The sequence below is a fragment of the Botryllus schlosseri genome, chromosome 13 (assembly GCF_051294905.1).
Source record: "Botryllus schlosseri isolate E-star chromosome 13, Bs_hap1, whole genome shotgun sequence".
In the NCBI taxonomy this organism is placed as follows: Eukaryota; Metazoa; Chordata; class Ascidiacea; order Stolidobranchia; family Styelidae; genus Botryllus; species Botryllus schlosseri.
The window spans coordinates 15,086,228-15,107,146 of NC_137248.1; the positions used below are offsets into that span (position 1 = coordinate 15,086,228).

General features: G+C 38.6%; 1 protein-coding gene across 2 annotated transcripts in view; it reads left to right on the forward strand.

Annotated features, from left to right (window-relative positions):
* The window catches only part of LOC145453228 (uncharacterized), a 378,716-nt gene extending 362,500 nt beyond the window's left edge, over positions 1 to 16,216 (forward strand). The window contains exon 2 of one of the 2 annotated variants that reach the window (XM_080331210.1): positions 14,031 to 16,216. In XM_080331210.1, coding sequence (XP_080187336.1) covers positions 14,067 to 15,131 — 1,065 coding nt within the window. In that variant the 5' untranslated portion in view covers positions 14,031 to 14,066 and the 3' untranslated portion in view covers positions 15,132 to 16,216. The remainder of the gene's footprint in view (positions 1 to 14,030) is intronic. The other variant, XM_080331211.1, reaches the window with a different exon arrangement.
* Positions 16,217 to 20,919: the final 4,703 nt, after the last annotated feature.

The window sequence follows — 20,919 nt, forward strand, 5'->3', positions numbered from 1 at the left end:
AAAATTGTAATAATAAAAAGGATTCACAATGCAGAACTTATGAAGGTTCACGCACGTTCGCACCACCCCTATAGCTAACATGATTTGCCAAATCTTCAATTACGGAAGTTGGCTTTATAATTGCTACAACCCAAATAATTGCGTCATGAGAATATGAACGCCTGCTATGAAATATCTTGCTATGCGAACTCGTTTTAAGTGCTAATGTGTAATAGTAGTCGAACATTATGACCACGAGTCCGTGAATGTGCCGATAACGAATATATAAATCTTGAGGCATAGCCCTGTACCAGTACAAACACACAATGAACACAATACCAATTGAGATTTCAAATATAATTTCATTTACTGGTATATCCATGTCCTCTTGTCTGCTCAAGTTTTAAAGCAGCATTTAATTTTCATTACAGTACAGTTCAGATCGAATTGGTAAAGTCATACACCATGGGTAGCACCGATCTAATTACTTATTTGCATTACGCATCCAATTGGGAATCGGAAAGTGATCAAAACGTAGATTGCCTGATTTCCGAGCTAATGTTGTTTTCAAAAATGGATGGCTTTGAATCTGGCGACGCTATCAACGAAGAATTCAAAACACTGAACGATTTAGCAGCCGATGTAAGGAATAAGACAATCGCTTCCGATGTAATGCAAATTGCAGCGGATGCGGTAGCCTCGTTTTGGAGTTTTGGTCTCGGTATGGCAGCGTTTGTGGTTTTGGAAGGCGCGGCGATGCTAGAGAAGGCACAGATTTCAAAGAAATTCACCAAGCTATTAGTCATTAGAAAATCGTGACTCGAGCCATTACAACCCTGCCTATTTTCCGTTTTCAAAGGGTGCCACGAGAGGTCAAAAAGGTGTTACGTTTTAGGTCTTCCTGGAACGGTAGTAGTTATATAGATCGGTCGCGAACGGCTATTGTGGCTTATGGGCCCGCTCGACCGGTGCCGCGAAAACTCGTGTTGAACCGGTGACCCTTTTGACCCCCCCTTCCGCTCGACCGGTGCCTGGGTTGGTATAGGCATCTCTCGACCGGTAACCCTTTTCGGTATATGAATCGCTCAACCGGTGCTAGTATAGCCATCTCTCGACCGGTAACCCTTTTCGGTATATGAATCGCTCAACCGGTGTCGTGGTGGTAATTCATACTTTCGGGTATATGCATCTCTCGACCGGTGTTGAATATGTATCAAGTAAATAGTCATGTGAATGAATCTTTGTTAATGTGTATATCGTTATTCTTATGGATGCGGCGATGATTCGTACTTTCGGGTATAGGCGGGGGTAGCATGCTAACGTTTTCGTCTTATGGCGGGGGTGGCATGCTAATGTTTTTTGGTATACGTGCGGCGACATGCTAACAACGATAATGTGTCTGTCATGTATTCTTACGGGATCTCTGGTGATGTGCCATTGTTTCTTATGGGTGCGTCGGCATATCGTACTTTCTGGTATAGGAATCTCTCACACGGTGTTGAATATGTATCAAGTAAATAGTCACGAGTATCGCTAAACAGGAAATTCACTAAACCACAGTGCATTGTGCGATTTTGAAAAACAGATGTTCGCGACCGCGTTTTGACATGTGTGACCCACTAACTACGTCCGCTTTGGAAACGCGATCTGTTGTGAGGATTTCGAACGCGCACTATCGTATCGATTATTACACTAATCCAGTCAGCACTATCACATTCAGGAGTATTCAGTATTCAGCAGTGACACAAAAACCAACCGACAAATAACCACGCTCGTAAATTAACACTTCAAAAAGTGTAAAATAGATTGCAAATCCCGCGATCGCTAACAAGATAATGTCTCGGACATAACCATTTTAGTGACTTGGTGTTAAAGACATACCGATCGCTCACAAGGTAATATTTCGGTACTTAGTTTGTCACAGAGCCGTCGCAGACGGTGATTCGAAAACCAACAATTTGACACTTTCTGGTGGTCGCTATATGTTTTGACACTTCGAACAGTGGCTGACTTTAGTTGCGCGATAAGAATTATGAGAATATTCAACCAATGTATCAATTTGCCAACTCGAAATGAAACTTACTACACAAACCAAGTTGATTCGTATCTGAATGTGTTAATTCGGTACAATTCTAATTATTTTGAGAAATCTTTTCGTGATCTTTTGATTCGACCATAACCCGAATATTACTGACGCCGACTTTCAGCCGCATCGAATTATTCGCACATTCGCCACTGTTTTCACACTTATAGAATCAATACCAACTATAACTCTACAAGAATCAAGAATCACAAGTATGTGCATTACACAGTTATTGTCTTTATTAACTTGAAATCAAACACTTAACAAAAACACGCAACTAATCATTTGGCAACTCTAGCATTACCAAAAAATTCCAGTATTGTTGATTGAAAATCCTTGAGTCATTATTATCAAAAATGTTATAGTACCGCATCGGAATCCATTCGCGGGATGTACTAAAGGTAAATCCAGATAATCCAAAATGAAATATTTGGACTTTGACAAACATGACTACCAACTTTGATCCAGTCACATTTCAAGATTATACTTTGAAACAATCCTTGAAACTTACAACTCTATTCACGACTGAGTTTTCCGTTTATCAAATAGAGTTTCAGTAAATACTATCGCGATATTTTAATGTGTTACTACACACAATAGAATCATTCAATGAAATAGCACCTGTTGTAAATATTTCTAACTTGACAACCACTAGTGCATACCGCGATCGACTTGTGACGCGATGAGTTAAATCGGAATATTTCAATCTATTTGTCGAAACCTTGAACAAGCTATCGGGTTATTTTTTGTTGCAATCGAGTGAACGGAAATAGTATTACGTCTCAACATTTTAACATCTTCCCATACACAAAAGAGTAAAATACAAAAAAAACCTTGTCAAGTCAATCCGTTTGTAACTTACCCAACCAAAGCAAAAAGTATCCTTATGAAAAGTAGACAAGACTACGCGAGTAATCACCACAATCCAAAATCCATAGCAAGTTCGGTTGTATTCATAGTCCACCAACTCGTATTTTTATTCAACTGTAAAAGTCGTTACTATTCCACAAGACAAAGAAATTACTATGTGGTATATTTTGTAAGACAAAAGTAATTACTTCTCGGTGTCGGCGACTTGAGATTAACATATGTTTTGAGTATATGATATTTGAATGTCTGACCAACGTAGTTAAGAATTCGTTTTATACGATCGAACACCGGTATTACATTGAAAGTTATCATGCTGTAAACATAAGGATTGACACATGGATTTGACATATGTAATAGTTGATCATGACTTGATTATTAAATTATTCGCGTTAATTAGACCCGGTGTTGCGGTAAGGGTTATTATGACAGCAACAAACTTTTCACCACCGTGGTTATTAACATATTGATTTGTAAAACTATACTTGTCTGAAATGTTCTTGGTTTGAAAGATATTCCGTGTTGGTACAAATCACTCTGTGTATTACGGATATCAGAGAATATTTTTACAAATGTAGTTGTTTCCAGTAACCAAGACTAAAGATGACACAACAATTTCGTTTAGAATATCTTTACTGGACGCATCCTATTCTACTAGACTTGAGTAATACACAAAACTCATAGCATTAACAAAATCGCAATAGGCGCTACACTGAAATCTACAAAATGTGTTTGTATTGTTACTCAAAGTAGTGATCATAAATTATCATTTAAATAAGTAATTGTAATCATAAAACCAAACTTGTGAAAGTCATTACCATAACAAAAGAATATTGTAGGTCGCTTGCTAAATGTATGCCGGAAATATTTGTAGAACGCTCACGACCAAAGAAATCGGAAATTTCTCCCCATTGTCATTCGTCAAAGTATATGTTGTCACAATACTCAGCCCGTAAAAGATCTTACTTGTATGTGATTGAATCGCCGGTAATTAACTCGCTAAATCAAACCATGAGGAAATTTCACTCAGTCATCGGATTATGATATTAAACAGCGTCGCTTAATCGGCGTAGAGCGTTTTTCTAAATGCAAATCATACCTTACCAACAGAAAACAATTTTCACTCACCTTGTAATGAAACCAAGTGGTGGGCCTTCGTTCAATATTTTGTTTGTGTCAAATACTTTGCAATAAACACACACACTGGAGTGGTTGAGCTTTACATCATCAAGCTGTCATCTGTAAATCGAGATCACATCCGACTTGTAACTGTATCGTTTACCTAACCGAGTTGTATGCACATTGCACAGTTTCATATTTTTATCATTTAGTGATTTCTGAACATACCAAACGATACACATTCACTTCCGAAATACTGCGTTGATCTCAATTCCCTTTGTCGTGATAACCGAAGTACATTTGTTTCGAATTCGTAACAGCCGACTTTTCTATGACACGATAAATTTTGACAAGTTATGCTTAGAAGATTGGTTGCATATCGCGAAAAATAACATACTGCTCATATTGATACTGTTAATCGGTATTTTCACGCGAGTCGATTTTCAAATGAGTAAAATTTATTACATGAGTTTCTCCGCTTAATGTAAATGAAAACTCAGTCGTCTTTTAACATCACAAAGACATTGATAGAAAGTAAGCAATCAAACACAACACTTTGTACGACACTAATTATTGTTCCACACATCTCATTTCATACTAAGTGTATACGAAAGATATTCATGTTACACGAAAATCTTCGCTCATGCTACAAACCTGTACAATGATTGGTGGTGTAAGTCCAGCACAATTGTGGTATCCATACGAGTTTAGTTAACACAATTTACGACACCGAGGTCGCCTCATCTTTCGTAAGACAACAAACCAAGGCTTCAGGATATGTCCATGTCATAACAATAAATCAGCTACTCCAACAACAGAGTACATATGTTTTCTAGCACGGTGCTTACATCTTACACACAAATCAACCTACTTTGCTAACGAAAAGTGCTGAGTCATCACATGGTTGTCCTCACAACAATACAACTAAAACATACTATCATACAAAATGGCCGTTATAGTCACCAACGATACATCGTACAAGTAGCAAGTCTCGAGAATCCAGTTATTCAAAAAACGTGAAAGTGTTTCTACGCCAAGTTGGTATGTTGACGAAAGCATATATTGTAATATCATGATCGATTTACATTCGTTGGTCACAAAATGTCACTACTCTAAATAATTATTTTTCACTCAAAGCCTACTTGTCACCATTCGTTTCATCAAGCACGAGTTCAAGAAACCTGCTACGACATGAATTGTTATTTTTATGTTGTGTAAATAGGTAATAATTAATTTTAGTAACACTATATCAACATCATCGAGTTGCGCGAATAGATTTACATGTGGTCTTGTGGTTTTAATCGAAGTATACAGCACGGTCTAATGTAGAGTCATCTCTACTGTACAGCAACTCGGTAATCGAAATGCATTAAAATTTAATCAACGATCTTGTTTCGTCGCACCAAAAATATGTTTACTATCGCGATACTCTGCACAGGCCGTGTAAATCCTTTTCACACTCGTAATAGTATACCAACAGCTAACGGCGACAACGTTTAACAATACCAACAACACTAAACATACGATACCTACCCAAGTAAAATTACCATTTTCACCTAGAGGTCGGTCGTTACCCGAGTAGAAATACCATTATCCTTTGGAGATTTGTCGTTTACCCAGTGTAACAAACCCCTTTTCCTTTGGTAATCTATTTTTTCTCTGGGTAACAATCCTTTTTCACTTGGAAATATATTTTTTCTCTGGTTAACAAACCTTTTTTCACTTGGAAAGATATTTTTTCTCTGGTTAACAAACCTTTTTCACTTGGAAATATATTTTTTCTCTGGTTAACAAACCTTTTTCACTTGGAAATATATTTTTCTCTGGTTAACAAACCTTTTTTCACTTGGAAAGATATTTTTTCTCTGGTTAACAAACCTTTTTCCCTGAGCAACAAACCATTTTCACTTGGTGGTCCGTCGTTTACCCGAGTAAAAATATCATTTTCTTTTGGAGATCCGGCGTTTACCCAGTGTAACAATACATTTTCACTTGGAAAAATACTTTTACCTAGAGTAACTAATCATTTTCTCCTGGGTAACAAACCCTTTTCGTCTGGAAACTATCATTTACCTGAGTACCAATACCGTTTTCACTTGGAAATCTATCTTTTCCCCGGGTAACAATACCATTTTCGTTTTGAAAACTGACAACCACACCGGTCAATTTGATATTTTTTGTATATTGTTACAACAGACAGCGACAAAATATACACCAACAACGACTCCGATACATTTGTCTAATCAAATCTTCACTTGCTCTGATGCATCCCATCAAAATCATTGGTTACTCACATACAATAACAATGTGCTGTTGTACATCGACATGTATGTTTTCGGAATTGGTGAATAAAGGGGTTTCCGATATGTCCGTGATGTCCGGGTTCGTGCTTTGGATTTTCCAGAGTCAAAATGTCTGAATAAAACACCTCCTCGACTTTGGTAACTGGTTGATACACGGATAATGGTGTTCGGAAAACGGATGAATTTATGTTCCCCATCGCGCTGACAACATCGGGTTACTTGTGAGTTTCCTCGGGTCTGTTTACTATATTGTGTCTTTACTGGTCAATACATGTCGCTCCAGTCAGCTGAAACCGGATCACTAATATGAGAAAGTGTGGGGGCCGGATCCGGATATTCACTCATGACCCAACGACCGATATTCAAGTAAACATGTTACAGACCGTGTTTTGTCTCCATGAAAAATACCAATGCATACATCATCACATCAAGTACGTCACGATTGTTCACAAGTATTTGCGTAAACGAGGTGTATATACAATGTGTCGATGCACAAACATCATGGGACACAAATTCACGTTCTCAAGTCTCGTCATGCGCCGACTCTGTACATTCAATGTGGGCATAGATTACTTGGAGACAGACAAGCAGCCATATCTGGACGTAACATGGTCTTAGTATGAACCGGCCTCCACCCATGCTTGTGAAAAATGAATCTCACACGAATCCAACCCTTTCACGGGTTCACACCTTGATTCTGCAAGATTGTTCGGAATTTCAGGTAGACTTGCATCGTGATCCAGACCTCGACATAATCGGGTTGTGTAACTCGCTCAATCCCTGCGTATCGTTGGACATAACCTGCTAACTTTCTCGCTGAGATCGCAGTGTTTCAGCTGGTTTTATGTATTTGGCGATCACGATCGTTATCAATCTTTCACGCGATGAATATGCCGGATGTTGCTACTCCCACATAACGACTCCAGCTAAACATCGCGAGCTGTGACTCCGGATTGAAATCGTAAACAGGGCCTCTGTGTGTGTGTGAATCTCGAGTTCGATTACGATTAGATAATGTAATCCAAGGTGTGTCTCTGCGAGTTGAAGGCTGATTTCGTGTTAATCACACCGCAAGAGGGTGCTATCTCGTAACTCGACAGGTCAACATAAATCGCGGTTGGAAACTTTTGGTCTAGTTGATCCAGCTACCTGTTGAAACGTTGTACCCACGCAGACCATTGAGAAAACGTTGTCGTTACCTGACCATATCCACGAGTAAATATGGGACTACGCGTAACTGTCCATAGATTCCTCTGGCCCCACACCGTGGTTTTACGACACAGACAAGATGCAGCAGTGGAAATATTGAAAATGAAAAACGATACCTTGGTGACATTTGATTTGGATTTTACACCTGATGAACCATACACTCGATTGATACATTGGAATGACAACTCTATCGTCGAGGTCGAGGGAAAAGAAATGTACAGATTTGTTGGTGTTGTGAATATTCAGCGAAAATCAGGGTATATGGTTGTGTATGGGTCGCATATTTGACTGAGAATATATCGATATGCATAATGCACTATCCATTGTATCATGTCGTGTGTCATCTATGCCCACATTGAATGTACAGAGTCGGCGCATGACGAGACTTGAGAACGTGAATTTGTGTCCCATGATGTTTGTGCATCGACACATTGTATATACACCTCGTTTACGCAAATACTTGTGAACAATCGTGACGTACTTGATGTGATGATGTATGCATTGGTATTTTTCATGGAGACAAAACACGGTCTGTAACATGTTTACTTGAATATCGGTCGTTGGGTCATGAGTGAATATCCGGATCCGGCCCCCACACTTTCTCATATTAGTGATCCGGTTTCAGCTGACTGGAGCGACATGTATTGACCAGTAAAGACACAATATAGTAAACAGACCCGAGGAAACTCACAAGTAACCCGATGTTGTCAGCGCGATGGGGAACATAAATTCATCCGTTTTCCGAACACCATTATCCGTGTATCAACCAGTTACCAAAGTCGAGGAGGTGTTTTATTCAGACATTTTGACTCTGGAAAATCCAAAGCACGAACCCGGACATCACGGACATATCGGAAACCCCTTTATTCACCAATTCCGAAAACATACATGTCGATGTACAACAGCACATTGTTATTGTATGTGAGTAACCAATGATGTTGATGGGATGCATCAGAGCAAGTGAAGATTTGATTAGACAAATGTATCGGAGTCGTTGTTGGTGTATATTTTGTCGCTGTCTGTTGTAACAATATACAAAAAATATCAAATTGACCGGTGTGGTTGTCAGTTTTCAAAACGAAAATGGTATTGTTACCCGGGGAAAAGATAGATTTCCAAGTGAAAACGGTATTGGTACTCAGGTAAATGATAGTTTCCAGACGAAAAGGGTTTGTTACCCAGGAGAAAATGATTAGTTACTCTAGGTAAAAGTATTTTTCCAAGTGAAAATGTATTGTTACACTGGGTAAACGCCGGATCTCCAAAAGAAAATGATATTTTTACTCGGGTAAACGACGGACCACCAAGTGAAAATGGTTTGTTGCTCAGGGAAAAAGGTTTGTTAACCAGAGAAAAAATATCTTTCCAAGTGAAAAAAGGTTTGTTAACCAGAGAAAAATATATTTCCAAGTGAAAAAGGTTTGTTAACCAGAGAAAAAATATATTTCCAAGTGAAAAAGGTTTGTTAACCAGAGAAAAAATATCTTTCCAAGTGAAAAAAGGTTTGTTAACCAGAGAAAAAATATATTTCCAAGTGAAAAAGGATTGTTACCCAGAGAAAAAATAGATTACCAAAGGAAAAGGGGTTTGTTACACTGGGTAAACGACAAATCTCCAAAGGATAATGGTATTTCTACTCGGGTAACGACCGACCTCTAGGTGAAAATGGTAATTTTACTTGGGTAGGTATCGTATGTTTAGTGTTGTTGGTATTGTTAAACGTTGTCGCCGGTAGCTGTTGGTATACTATTACGAGTGTGAAAAGGATTTACACGGCCTGTGCAGAGTATCGCGATAGTAAACATATTTCTGGTGCGACGAAACAAGATCGTTGATTAAATTTTAATGCATTTCGATTACCGAGTTGCTGTACAGTAGAGATGACTCTACATTAGACCGTGCTGTATACTTCGATTAAAACCACAAGACCACATGTAAATCTATTCGCGCAACTCGATGATGTTGATATAGTGTTACTAAAATTAATTATTACCTATTTACACAACATAAAAATAACAATTCATGTCGTAGCAGGTTTCTTGAACTCGTGCTTGATGAAACGAATGGTGACAAGTAGGCTTTGAGTGAAAAATAATTATTTAGAGTAGTGACATTTTGTGACCAACGAATGTAAATCGATCATGATATTACAATATATGCTTTCGTCAACATACCAACTTGGCGTAGAAACACTTTCACGTTTTTTGAATAACTGGATTCTCGAGACTTGCTACTTGTACGATGTATCGTTGGTGACTATAACGGCCATTTTGTATGATAGTATGTTTTAGTTGTATTGTTGTGAGGACAACCATGTGATGACTCAGCACTTTTCGTTAGCAAAGTAGGTTGATTTGTGTGTAAGATGTAAGCACCGTGCTAGAAAACATATGTACTCTGTTGTTGGAGTAGCTGATTTATTGTTATGACATGGACATATCCTGAAGCCTTGGTTTGTTGTCTTACGAAAGATGAGGCGACCTCGGTGTCGTAAATTGTGTTAACTAAACTCGTATGGATACCACAATTGTGCTGGACTTACACCACCAATCATTGTACAGGTTTGTAGCATGAGCGAATATTTTCGTGTAACATGAATATCTTTCGTATACACTTAGTATGAAATGAGATGTGTGGAACAATAATTAGTGTCGTACAAAGTGTTGTGTTTGATTGCTTACTTTTTATCAATGTCTTTGTGATGTTAAAAGACGACTGAGTTTTCATTTACATTAAGCGGAGAAACTCATGTAATAAATTTTACTCATTTGAAAATCGACTCGCGTGAAAATACCGATTACCAGTATCAATATGAGCAGTATGTTATTTTTCGCGATATGCAACCAATCTTCTAAGCATAACTTGTCAAAATTTATCGTGTCATAGAAAAGTCGGCTGTTACGAATTCGAAACAAATGTACTTCGGTTATCACGACAAAGGGAATTGAGATCAACGCAGTATTTCGGAAGTGAATGTGTATCGTTTGGTATGTTCAGAAATCACTAAATGATAAAAATATGAAACTGTGCAATGTGCATACAACTCGGTTAGGTAAACGATACAGTTACAAGTCGGATGTGATCTCGATTTACAGATGACAGCTTGATGATGTAAAGCTCAACCACTCCAGTGTGTGTGTTTATTGCAAAGTATTTGACACAAACAAAATATTGAACGAAGGCCCACCACTTGGTTTCATTACAAGGTGAGTGAAAATTGTTTTCTGTTGGTCAGGTATGATTTGCATTTAGAAAAACGCTCTACGCCGATTAAGCGACGCTGTTTAATATCATAATCCGATGACTGAGTGAAATTTCCTCATGGTTTGATTTAGCGAGTTAATTACCGGCGATTCAATCACATACAAGTAAGATCTTTTACGGGCTGAGTATTGTGACAACATATACTTTGACGAATGACAATGGGGAGAAATTTCCGCTTTCTGTGGTCGTGAGCGTTCTACAAATATTTCCGGCATACATTTAGCAAGCGACCTACAATATTCTTTTGTTATGGTAATGACTTTCACAAGTTTGGTTTTATGATTACAATTACTTATTTAAATGATAATTTATGATCACTACTTTGAGTAACAATACAAACACATTTTGTAGATTTCAGTGTAGCGCCTATTGCGATTTTGTTAATGCTATGAGTTTTGTGTATTACTCAAGTCTAGTAGAATAGGATGCGTCCAGTAAAGATATTCTAAACGAAATTGTTGTGTCATCTTTAGTCTTGGTTACTGGAAACAACTACATTTGTAAAAATATTCTCTGATATCCGTAATACACAGAGTGATTTGTACCAACACGGAATATCTTTCAAACCAAGAACATTTCAGACAAGTATAGTTTTACAAATCAATATGTTAATAACCACGGTGGTGAAAAGTTTGTTGCTGTCATAATAACCCTTACCGCAACACCGGGTCTAATTAACGCGAATAATTTAATAATCAAGTCATGATCAACTATTACATATGTCAAATCCATGTGTCAATCCTTATGTTTACAGCATGATAACTTTCAATGTAATACCGGTGTTCGATCGTATAAAACGAATTCTTAACTACGTTGGTCAGACATTCAAATATCATATACTCAAAACATATGTTAATCTCAAGTCGCCGACACCGAGAAGTAATTACTTTTGTCTTACAAAATATACCACATAGTAATTTCTTTGTCTTGTGGAATAGTAACGACTTTTACAGTTGAATAAAAATACGAGTTGGTGGACTATGAATACAACCGAACTTGCTATGGATTTTGGATTGTGGTGATTACTCGCGTAGTCTTGTCTACTTTTCATAAGGATACTTTTGGCTTTGGTTGGGTAAGTTACAAACGGATTGACTTGACAAGATTTTTTTGTATTTTACTCTTTTGTGTATGGGAAGATGTTAAAATGTTGAGACGTAATACTATTTCCGTTCACTCGATTGCAACAAAAAATAACCCGATAGCTTGTTCAAGGTTTCGACAAATAGATTGAAATATTCCGATTTAACTCATCGCGTCACAAGTCGATCGCGGTATGCACTAGTGGTTGTCAAGTTAGAAATATTTACAACAGGTGCTATTTCATTGAATGATTCTATTGTGTGTAGTAACACATTAAAATATCGCGATAGTATTTACTGAAACTCTATTTGATAAACGGAAAACTCAGTCGTGAATAGAGTTGTAAGTTTCAAGGATTGTTTCAAAGTATAATCTTGAAATGTGACTGGATCAAAGTTGGTAGTCATGTTTGTCAAAGTCCAAATATTTCATTTTGGATTATCTGGATTTACCTTTAGTACATCCCGCGAATGGATTCCGATGCGGTACTATAACATTTTTGATAATAATGACTCAAGGATTTTCAATCAACAATACTGGAATTTTTTGGTAATGCTAGAGTTGCCAAATGATTAGTTGCGTGTTTTTGTTAAGTGTTTGATTTCAAGTTAATAAAGACAATAACTGTGTAATGCACATACTTGTGATTCTTGATTCTTGTAGAGTTATAGTTGGTATTGATTCTATAAGTGTGAAAACAGTGGCGAATGTGCGAATAATTCGATGCGGCTGAAAGTCGGCGTCAGTAATATTCGGGTTATGGTCGAATCAAAAGATCACGAAAAGATTTCTCAAAATAATTAGAATTGTACCGAATTAACACATTCAGATACGAATCAACTTGGTTTGTGTAGTAAGTTTCATTTCGAGTTGGCAAATTGATACATTGGTTGAATATTCTCATAATTCTTATCGCGCAACTAAAGTCAGCCACTGTTCGAAGTGTCAAAACATATAGCGACCACCAGAAAGTGTCAAATTGTTGGTTTTCGAATCACCGTCTGCGACGGCTCTGTGACAAACTAAGTACCGAAATATTACCTTGTGAGCGATCGGTATGTCTTTAACACCAAGTCACTAAAATGGTTATGTCCGAGACATTATCTTGTTAGCGATCGCGGGATTTGCAATCTATTTTACACTTTTTGAAGTGTTAATTTACGAGCGTGGTTATTTGTCGGTTGGTTTTTGTGTCACTGCTGAATACTGAATACTCCTGAATGTGATAGTGCTGACTGGATTAGTGTAATAATCGATACGATAGTGCGCGTTCGAAATCCTCACAACAGATCGCGTTTCCAAAGCGGACGTAGTTAGTGGGTCACGCATGTCAAAACGCGGTCGCGAACATCTGTTTTTCAAAATCGCACAATGCACTGTGGTTTAGTGAATTTCCTGTTTAGCGATACTCGTGACTATTTACTTGATACATATTCAACACCGTGTGAGAGATTCCTATACCAGAAAGTACGATATGCCGACGCACCCATAAGAAACAATGGCACATCACCAGAGATCCCGTAAGAATACATGACAGACACATTATCGTTGTTAGCATGTCGCCGCACGTATACCAAAAAACATTAGCATGCCACCCCCGCCATAAGACGAAAACGTTAGCATGCCACCCCCGCCTATACCCGAAAGTACGAATCATCGCCGCATCCATAAGAATAACGATATACACATTAACAAAGATTCATTCACATGACTATTTACTTGATACATATTCAACACCGGTCGAGAGATGCATATACCCGAAAGTATGAATTACCACCACGACACCGGTTGAGCGATTCATATACCGAAAAGGGTTACCGGTCGAGAGATGGCTATACTAGCACCGGTTGAGCGATTCATATACCGAAAAGGGTTACCGGTCGAGAGATGCCTATACCAACCCAGGCACCGGTCGAGCGGAAGGGGGGGTCAAAAGGGTCACCGGTTCAACACGAGTTTTCGCGGCACCGGTCGAGCGGGCCCATAAGCCACAATAGCCGTTCGCGACCGATCTATATAACTACTAACGGTAAACGAACACGACGACCTTCCAATATGAAACCGTTGCGTTGTGCATCTACGATAGCAAGTATATCAAATATTTTGTTGAATTTGCATTACAGCATAGTGAAAAATCGAATTCGTAAAGTTGGTACACCATGGGTAGCACCGATCTAATTACGTACTTGCATTACATATCCAATTGGGAATCGGAGAGTGATGAAAACATAGATCGCTTGATTTCCGAGCTGAACTTGTTTTTAAAAATGGATGGTTTCGAATTCCGCCCCGCGATCAACGAAGAATTCAAAACACTGACCGATTTAGCAGTCGAAGTAAGGGATACAACGATTGCTTCCGATGCTATGCAAATTGCAGCAGATGCGGCTGCGGTAGCCGCGTTTTGGAGTTTTGGTGTCAGTATGGCAGCGTTTGTGGTTTTGGAAGGAGAAGCGATGCTATTGAAGGCCGTGATTTCAACGAAATCCGCCAAGCTAAATGAGAAACTCAAGACAGTGGACACCGACATCGCCACAAGAATAAACAGCGACGTTAAAGCCTACATCGAGAAGTATAAAGCAAATAACCACTTGATTAACGCGCAAGCTCCGAAAGGAATGGACAACCGAACGTGTCGTTCGTACCTGATGCAGTTCATGGCTCAGGTACAGAGAATGAAAGGCACGATTACTGCGTCGATTTTCAAGCAATATGCCGCGTCCGCCAGAAAAGTCTTCGACAGCGAAGAGATTAAAGCTGTTTATGACGCGCTTGACGACCTAAACTTGAGTGAGCGCAGTAAAGCTGACGTGCAGAAATTTATGAATACATTGGTGGGATTGAAACTACCGGAAATAGCTAAAATAGGGATCGTGCTGGTTCAAGGAATAGCAATGTCGGTCATGGGAAATAAAATGAAGATAGCAAATAACACAATCAAAGAATGCGCCGAGTCCGCCGGGATTCCATTGGAAGAAGTCGATTCCAGTGCGTTTGGAATGATGGACTTCTGCGGCGAGTTTGCGGCGGTGGTTACAGTTCTGATGTCTGTCGTCGATATCCTTCTAGAAATCTGGGATATCGTCGACGTTGTCCAACAATCCAAGAAGATGTGTGACGAGCTGAACGGCAGAATCAAGGATAATTACATATCGTACTACAGTGATATTCAAGAAGCGTGTAAAAAATACAAAAAAGCTATATCTGCGAAACGCACTCAATAGTAATCAAAGGTGCACCGTGCATGTATAGAAGAAGTCACAACGTAGTTCGGTGATATTCGGAGGCCAAGACTAAACAGGAGATGTACTTGTCCTAATATATGAACTAATTATTGCTACATATGTCAATATGCAGATTTTTGATGACAGCAATTATGCCAAGGACGATAACAATTAGGAATAGACGATTGGGGTATATCCGAGTTTTTTTTATCAATTGCTGGAGAAGTTTCAATTGATGAAAATGTAACGCGGTTCAATGATTTACTGTTGTATAGTGAACATTAACACGTTCGATTATTCCAGCAATCATTTGTCTTTTGCCACGAACTATTTATACATATCGTATTGTGTGACAAATATTACCTTCATTCTGACCAGCTATTACATCGATCTCCGAAACTTTACGTGGTAATTCTTGAATCTGAAGTATGTTCTACTTCAAGACTTTGGACATCAATACGTCTCAACATTAGGACAGATTTAGGCTTTTATTCAGATACGAAATCTCGGTCGATAGATCTTATACCTCTTCCATATCTGACGATTGCTTTATCTCTCCTGGTAGGAAATGAGGATAACATCATGTAATAAAATTTTACAAAATTTTCAGTTGAGTAAGAGTTTTATGTATTTTGTTATGCTATTCCAAACTAATCATTAAAATACAAATACGTTTTCCAAAGTGTCCCTAGTCTTCGAGAAATGTCAATTTTTCTGATTTATAGTTTTACCTTAAACTTCCCTGTAACAATCCGCTTAATTCGTTATTCGACTTACAAAAACAATATGCACAAATATGGGCAACAGTAGATTATGTAAGGATGTAAATACTCCAAAAAACTTTAAAATTGTTTATTTTTGCGTGATTTGCGTGATGAAATCTTCTCTTATTATCGATCGCAAATAAGCCCCCTTCATGATATAACTCCACCTGCCTTTGTATCTTCATTTCAAATCAGAAATATCCTGCTGAAACACGCCACCAGGTTTCTCGCTTACATCATCCATATTTGGACTAATAAAAATCAATGTGAGAGTGCCGGTAATGCGTTTTAACGACATGCCCCACTCCATATTTTCACATACTTTTTCTTCTCATTTCATACATTATTTTGAGAATAGTGTTCAGTGTCAGGTTGTGAGTACCATAAACAGAGAAAACAAAAATGTTCTGCGGCCTTGGAATCCTTTCAAGAATCCAATCTCAACAGAGTTACCAGCTGTATCGGGCATATATTTTATACTTTCAAGGAGAAACTTCATATTTTTGTTATCTGCAACGTTTGGACAGAATGGTCGACGGTCAACGAGGGAGGACTCATTTTGACCATTCGGAATATCCGCCGATAAATAGGAGCCACTGGCTTCGGTCACGAGCAATTTCTATTTCTTAAAAATTGTTGTCAACATTCCTGCATAAGCAAAGAGTATACCTGCCACAGAAAATACATGGAAAACAATATTATGCCCGAAGAACATCAACACGCTGAATGTAACAAGATTCAACCATGAAGTCAGAAGTTCTGCATTTGATTCAGTTAGTTCCGTGTTTTTAACTTAATCACTAAATTCGTGTTAGTTCGGGAAGTTTGGTTCTGGATTTATATCTATATGAGAGATATTGAAGTCGTCAACCGAGTTTTTTTTCTATCTTCAAACCCTGCCGAGTCTTCTGAATCTTGTTTGCTTGATAGATTGGGCAGTGACAACTTACTATTATACAGACGGAATAGTGCTTAAGACTGTTATGTGGACGGAATAGGTGCTTAAGATTGTTATGCAGACGGAATAGTGCTTACGACTGTTATGCGGACGGATTGGGTGCTTAAGACTGTTATGCGGACGGAACAGGTGCTTAAGAGGGTGGAATAAGGCAGTGATCGGGAGCCCATGGCTCACGAGCCATATATGGCTCTCTTGGGTGTAAGATATGACTCTGCCAAATATTTACTTTTGTACTGAATTGACGAATATTGCAGCAAGTTGTTAGTATTTTTCATCACGGTCAGAATAATTATTCTCGTGGCAGTATAAACATGACTTTGAGAGTTAAAGACAATGCTGTCTTCAGGTTTAGGGGCTCGAGACCCTTCTTTTCAAAATCCTCAAATTTAAGTTACTGGCGCGCCGGCGACCCATATCACTCTCTAATTCGATGTACCCGATATGCTGATTGATCAAAGAGAATAGCAGACATTGCGACGCCTATGTAACAACGCAGTTTTCAAATAAACATTGTCTTCTTGATATACGGCAAGAAATGAATTGCCGTTGACGTTACATTCAAAATTACAAACAATGTAATATAGCTATCCACGTTCTTGATTGGTAAGTAGCTCTGTAGTACCGGCTATAAAATGTAAAAGCGAGGCGCAACGTTATGTGCTACCGCCCAATACTTTGAGAATTAAGAAGTCGATCAGTATTTAGATTTTCGGCATCAGTACGACAGTTATATCAAATCGATTAATATCAGTAATATTAAATTCTAATCTAACACGACTTTCATTCACTCATCATGATGACAGGGGGCGTACTGAATTACTTGCCTCCCCTGACCCGACGACACCGATGTATCACAGCTTAGAGGGGGTAGACAAGGCATATTTACTGCTCTTGTGACGATGTTTGGCTCCACTTACGCATGTGATCATGTGTTCTCACATTTAAAAGGAGTATCACGACGAACCTACGTTCTCGTAACTCAAGTTTCGCATGCTAAAATAAAGCAACCAGCGTGATTAGTATACGAGTTCTTACAGAGGAAACGTTGCCCACACGACGAATCCCAGGTCTTGAGTTCGAATGAGTGCTGCTGTGACGTCAACTATTATTGATTGTGACGTAGTAGTTGACTGACGTGTATGGCTCTTTGGGAGTTAATATGGGCGAATATGGCTCTTCGGACAAAAAAATGCTCCCGACCCTTGGCATAAGAATATGGAACGTCCAGTAATTTTTCATTTTTTCGAACCTTAAGATGTCACCCATACAAAAACAATATACTCCGCTCTGTCTTCATTGTAATATCGCGGAAATCGTCGACCATTTTATCGTGAACCATGCAAGAGACGATTTGCAACGTTGCTTTCTCATCGAGTCCTGCCGTAATCGCGACATCCCACTAACGACTTATAACTCTTGGTCCAGCCCGAAGCATTATTCCTTGTTGCAGAATTCGTGATATCCTCTCGCAGACTATTTAATTTAGGAATTCTGGAGTCGACCTCAGCGGTGTTTGATGAAAAAAGACCGGATGGTAGTATAAAAGTTAGCGTTACCACGACTCCAACTCCTACTCCAACTCCATATATTTTCAAGTTACCGACCCCTGACACTGTCAACACACTGGCTCCTATTCCGTCGCCATTCGTGATATGGTTTTACTAAACTCAGACACCAACATTATGGTCAATCTACCCAGAATATTAAATTCACAACTACATGGTTGTCCATGGCAGTCAGAAATCGTAGTTAAAACGATTCTGTCAATAATATTACCGTGACCCCATCTATAACAGTGGCTGGCGAACCTTTATACACGTGCCAATTGTGGCATGCGAGATCTTTTTCACGACTGTTAATGTTTGACTTGCAAGCAATGTTTCCTCTAATTTTTCACGAGTCTGCGCGCACTCACCAACTCACTGCGAGGTCCCTTGGACAACAGTGCGTCGACTAAAAAAAGTTCAATATTTCGCATTTCTTGTGCGCGGCGCACGCGCGCAGCTTAGAGGAAACGGTGCTCGTAGGTTAAATACTTCCCCTTCCACAACCTCGATCAGACCCGAACCACGTAGGGTTTCATTACAGAGCTGATGTGTGAATGGGCCTAAACACAACAAACGAATGCGACCTAGCTAGAGTTGCATTTAAAACAAATTGTTGTTTGAAACACTTTGTTTAAAACATGTATCAAACAGTGTTATAAACAAAGGCCCTTTAAAAAAATGTTTTTTTTCTTCAAGTTGTAAAATCATGCCAGAGTTGTGTAAATGCTTTCCGAAAAACATGTTGTATGATCCTGCGGACAATTACCACCCAATATAGCCGACGTATGCGATATGGGATGATTGAAACCCTCAAATAGTCGGTTCAACAGCTATATTACGTAAATATTTCTTCAATGAAGCTATATTTACCATATTTTCAATTGTCAATGTCAATTCACTATGATGTCACAATTGAATATTCGTGACATCATGGCTTAAAAAAACATATATACTATAAAAGATATGTTTTAAACAGGGGCCTTATTTTAAACCTGTTTGTTTTAAATTGATTTTTGTTTTAAATGCAACCCTAGACCTACCATAAGCTTACTTAAAACCAAATATATTCAACTTCTTATTAATTTTTTCTATAGTCTATATGTTATTTTTGACACGGGTCGCAATCAATGCAGTGACCGTATCTTGTTATCATAAATAGCAGGGCGGCTCGCTGCCCGATTGGTTCGAAAATCACAATAAAAGTCAAGAAGATGCACGTGATCTCATATTATCTGTACCTTAGCCGGCACTGGATCGCAAAATAATAGAATCACTCACCCCCTCAATTCCTGAAAACACCACCGAATCTAATATAATACAATATATGATAGTGGAAAGTGGTAAGTCCGAATGTTGCAATGTAAGCTATGGCTAGGGTCAGTATGTGACAGTTAACATCACTGAAGCATATCGAAGTATGAATACATTGCTCAGGATCCCTCGCTCGATCCTTCACACATGATACAGTTTCAGTCGCGAATCAATGCGAAATTCATACCAAAATGTTTGAAACGCGAGTTATTGATAGTTTGATATTTAGCGAACTGCTTACGAAAGGTTGACGACCACTGATCTATAATATAGTCTTCGTCTATGGTCTGCAGGTAGCCTAAAATGCTAAGTTGTAAAATTATCTATCCAGTGGCACTGTTGTCATTCCACGTAGTATGAATGTAATATGTCAAAACCACGACAGGCCACATACACTATTTAGGACTCTTGGCAATATAATCCTCTCATCATCATTGGTAGTAATTGACACTAAAATTGCCAACATGGTCAATTGTTCACGAGTCTGGGCAAACATGAATTAGTGATATAATCCAATTACGGCATTTACATTTCGTTTTATAACACGACATCAGATAATCACATTATGAGTGAAGAAGGGGAACTACACTCTGTACAGCCATTCTCTTCGGAAAGCCACCGTATTCGTACTGCAGCTAAAAGATTTTCAAAATATGCACCATAACACACGTGCGACACTGTGGTGTCGGAATGGTTTAAAAAGCAATGAACCGCAATGAGGATAAACCTCGTGTGCTATGCTGCATATTTTAAAAATCCTTTCAGGTGCTTTTCGAATAAGGTGGCATTCTGAAGAAAATGACGAATGTGTCACTTCGTTGCATGCTGTTATTTCTTGTCCTCCCATCAGGATTGTCGGTGTCTTGGAAAGATATTGGAATCACCCAAACGTACCAGAAACAAATTTCTTTCATGAGGAGCACTCAATTACAAGTTGGTATTTCTATACAGGGCGAATCATTTCCTCTGCTGTGCGCATATGTTGTTGTTGCTGTGTTTCATTCGTATTCATGGTGTTTCGACTACATAGGTCATTTTACACCAGGCCGAAGTTCCGATTTTTATGATGATAATAATTAAACAATAAAAATACCACACAACCAGAATGTTAGAATCAATATATGTTAGAAGTTCAACGGTATATTACAAATCTGCAGCAAATCGCCTGAATGTCGTGCGGGTATGTACATTACACAGCCGATCGA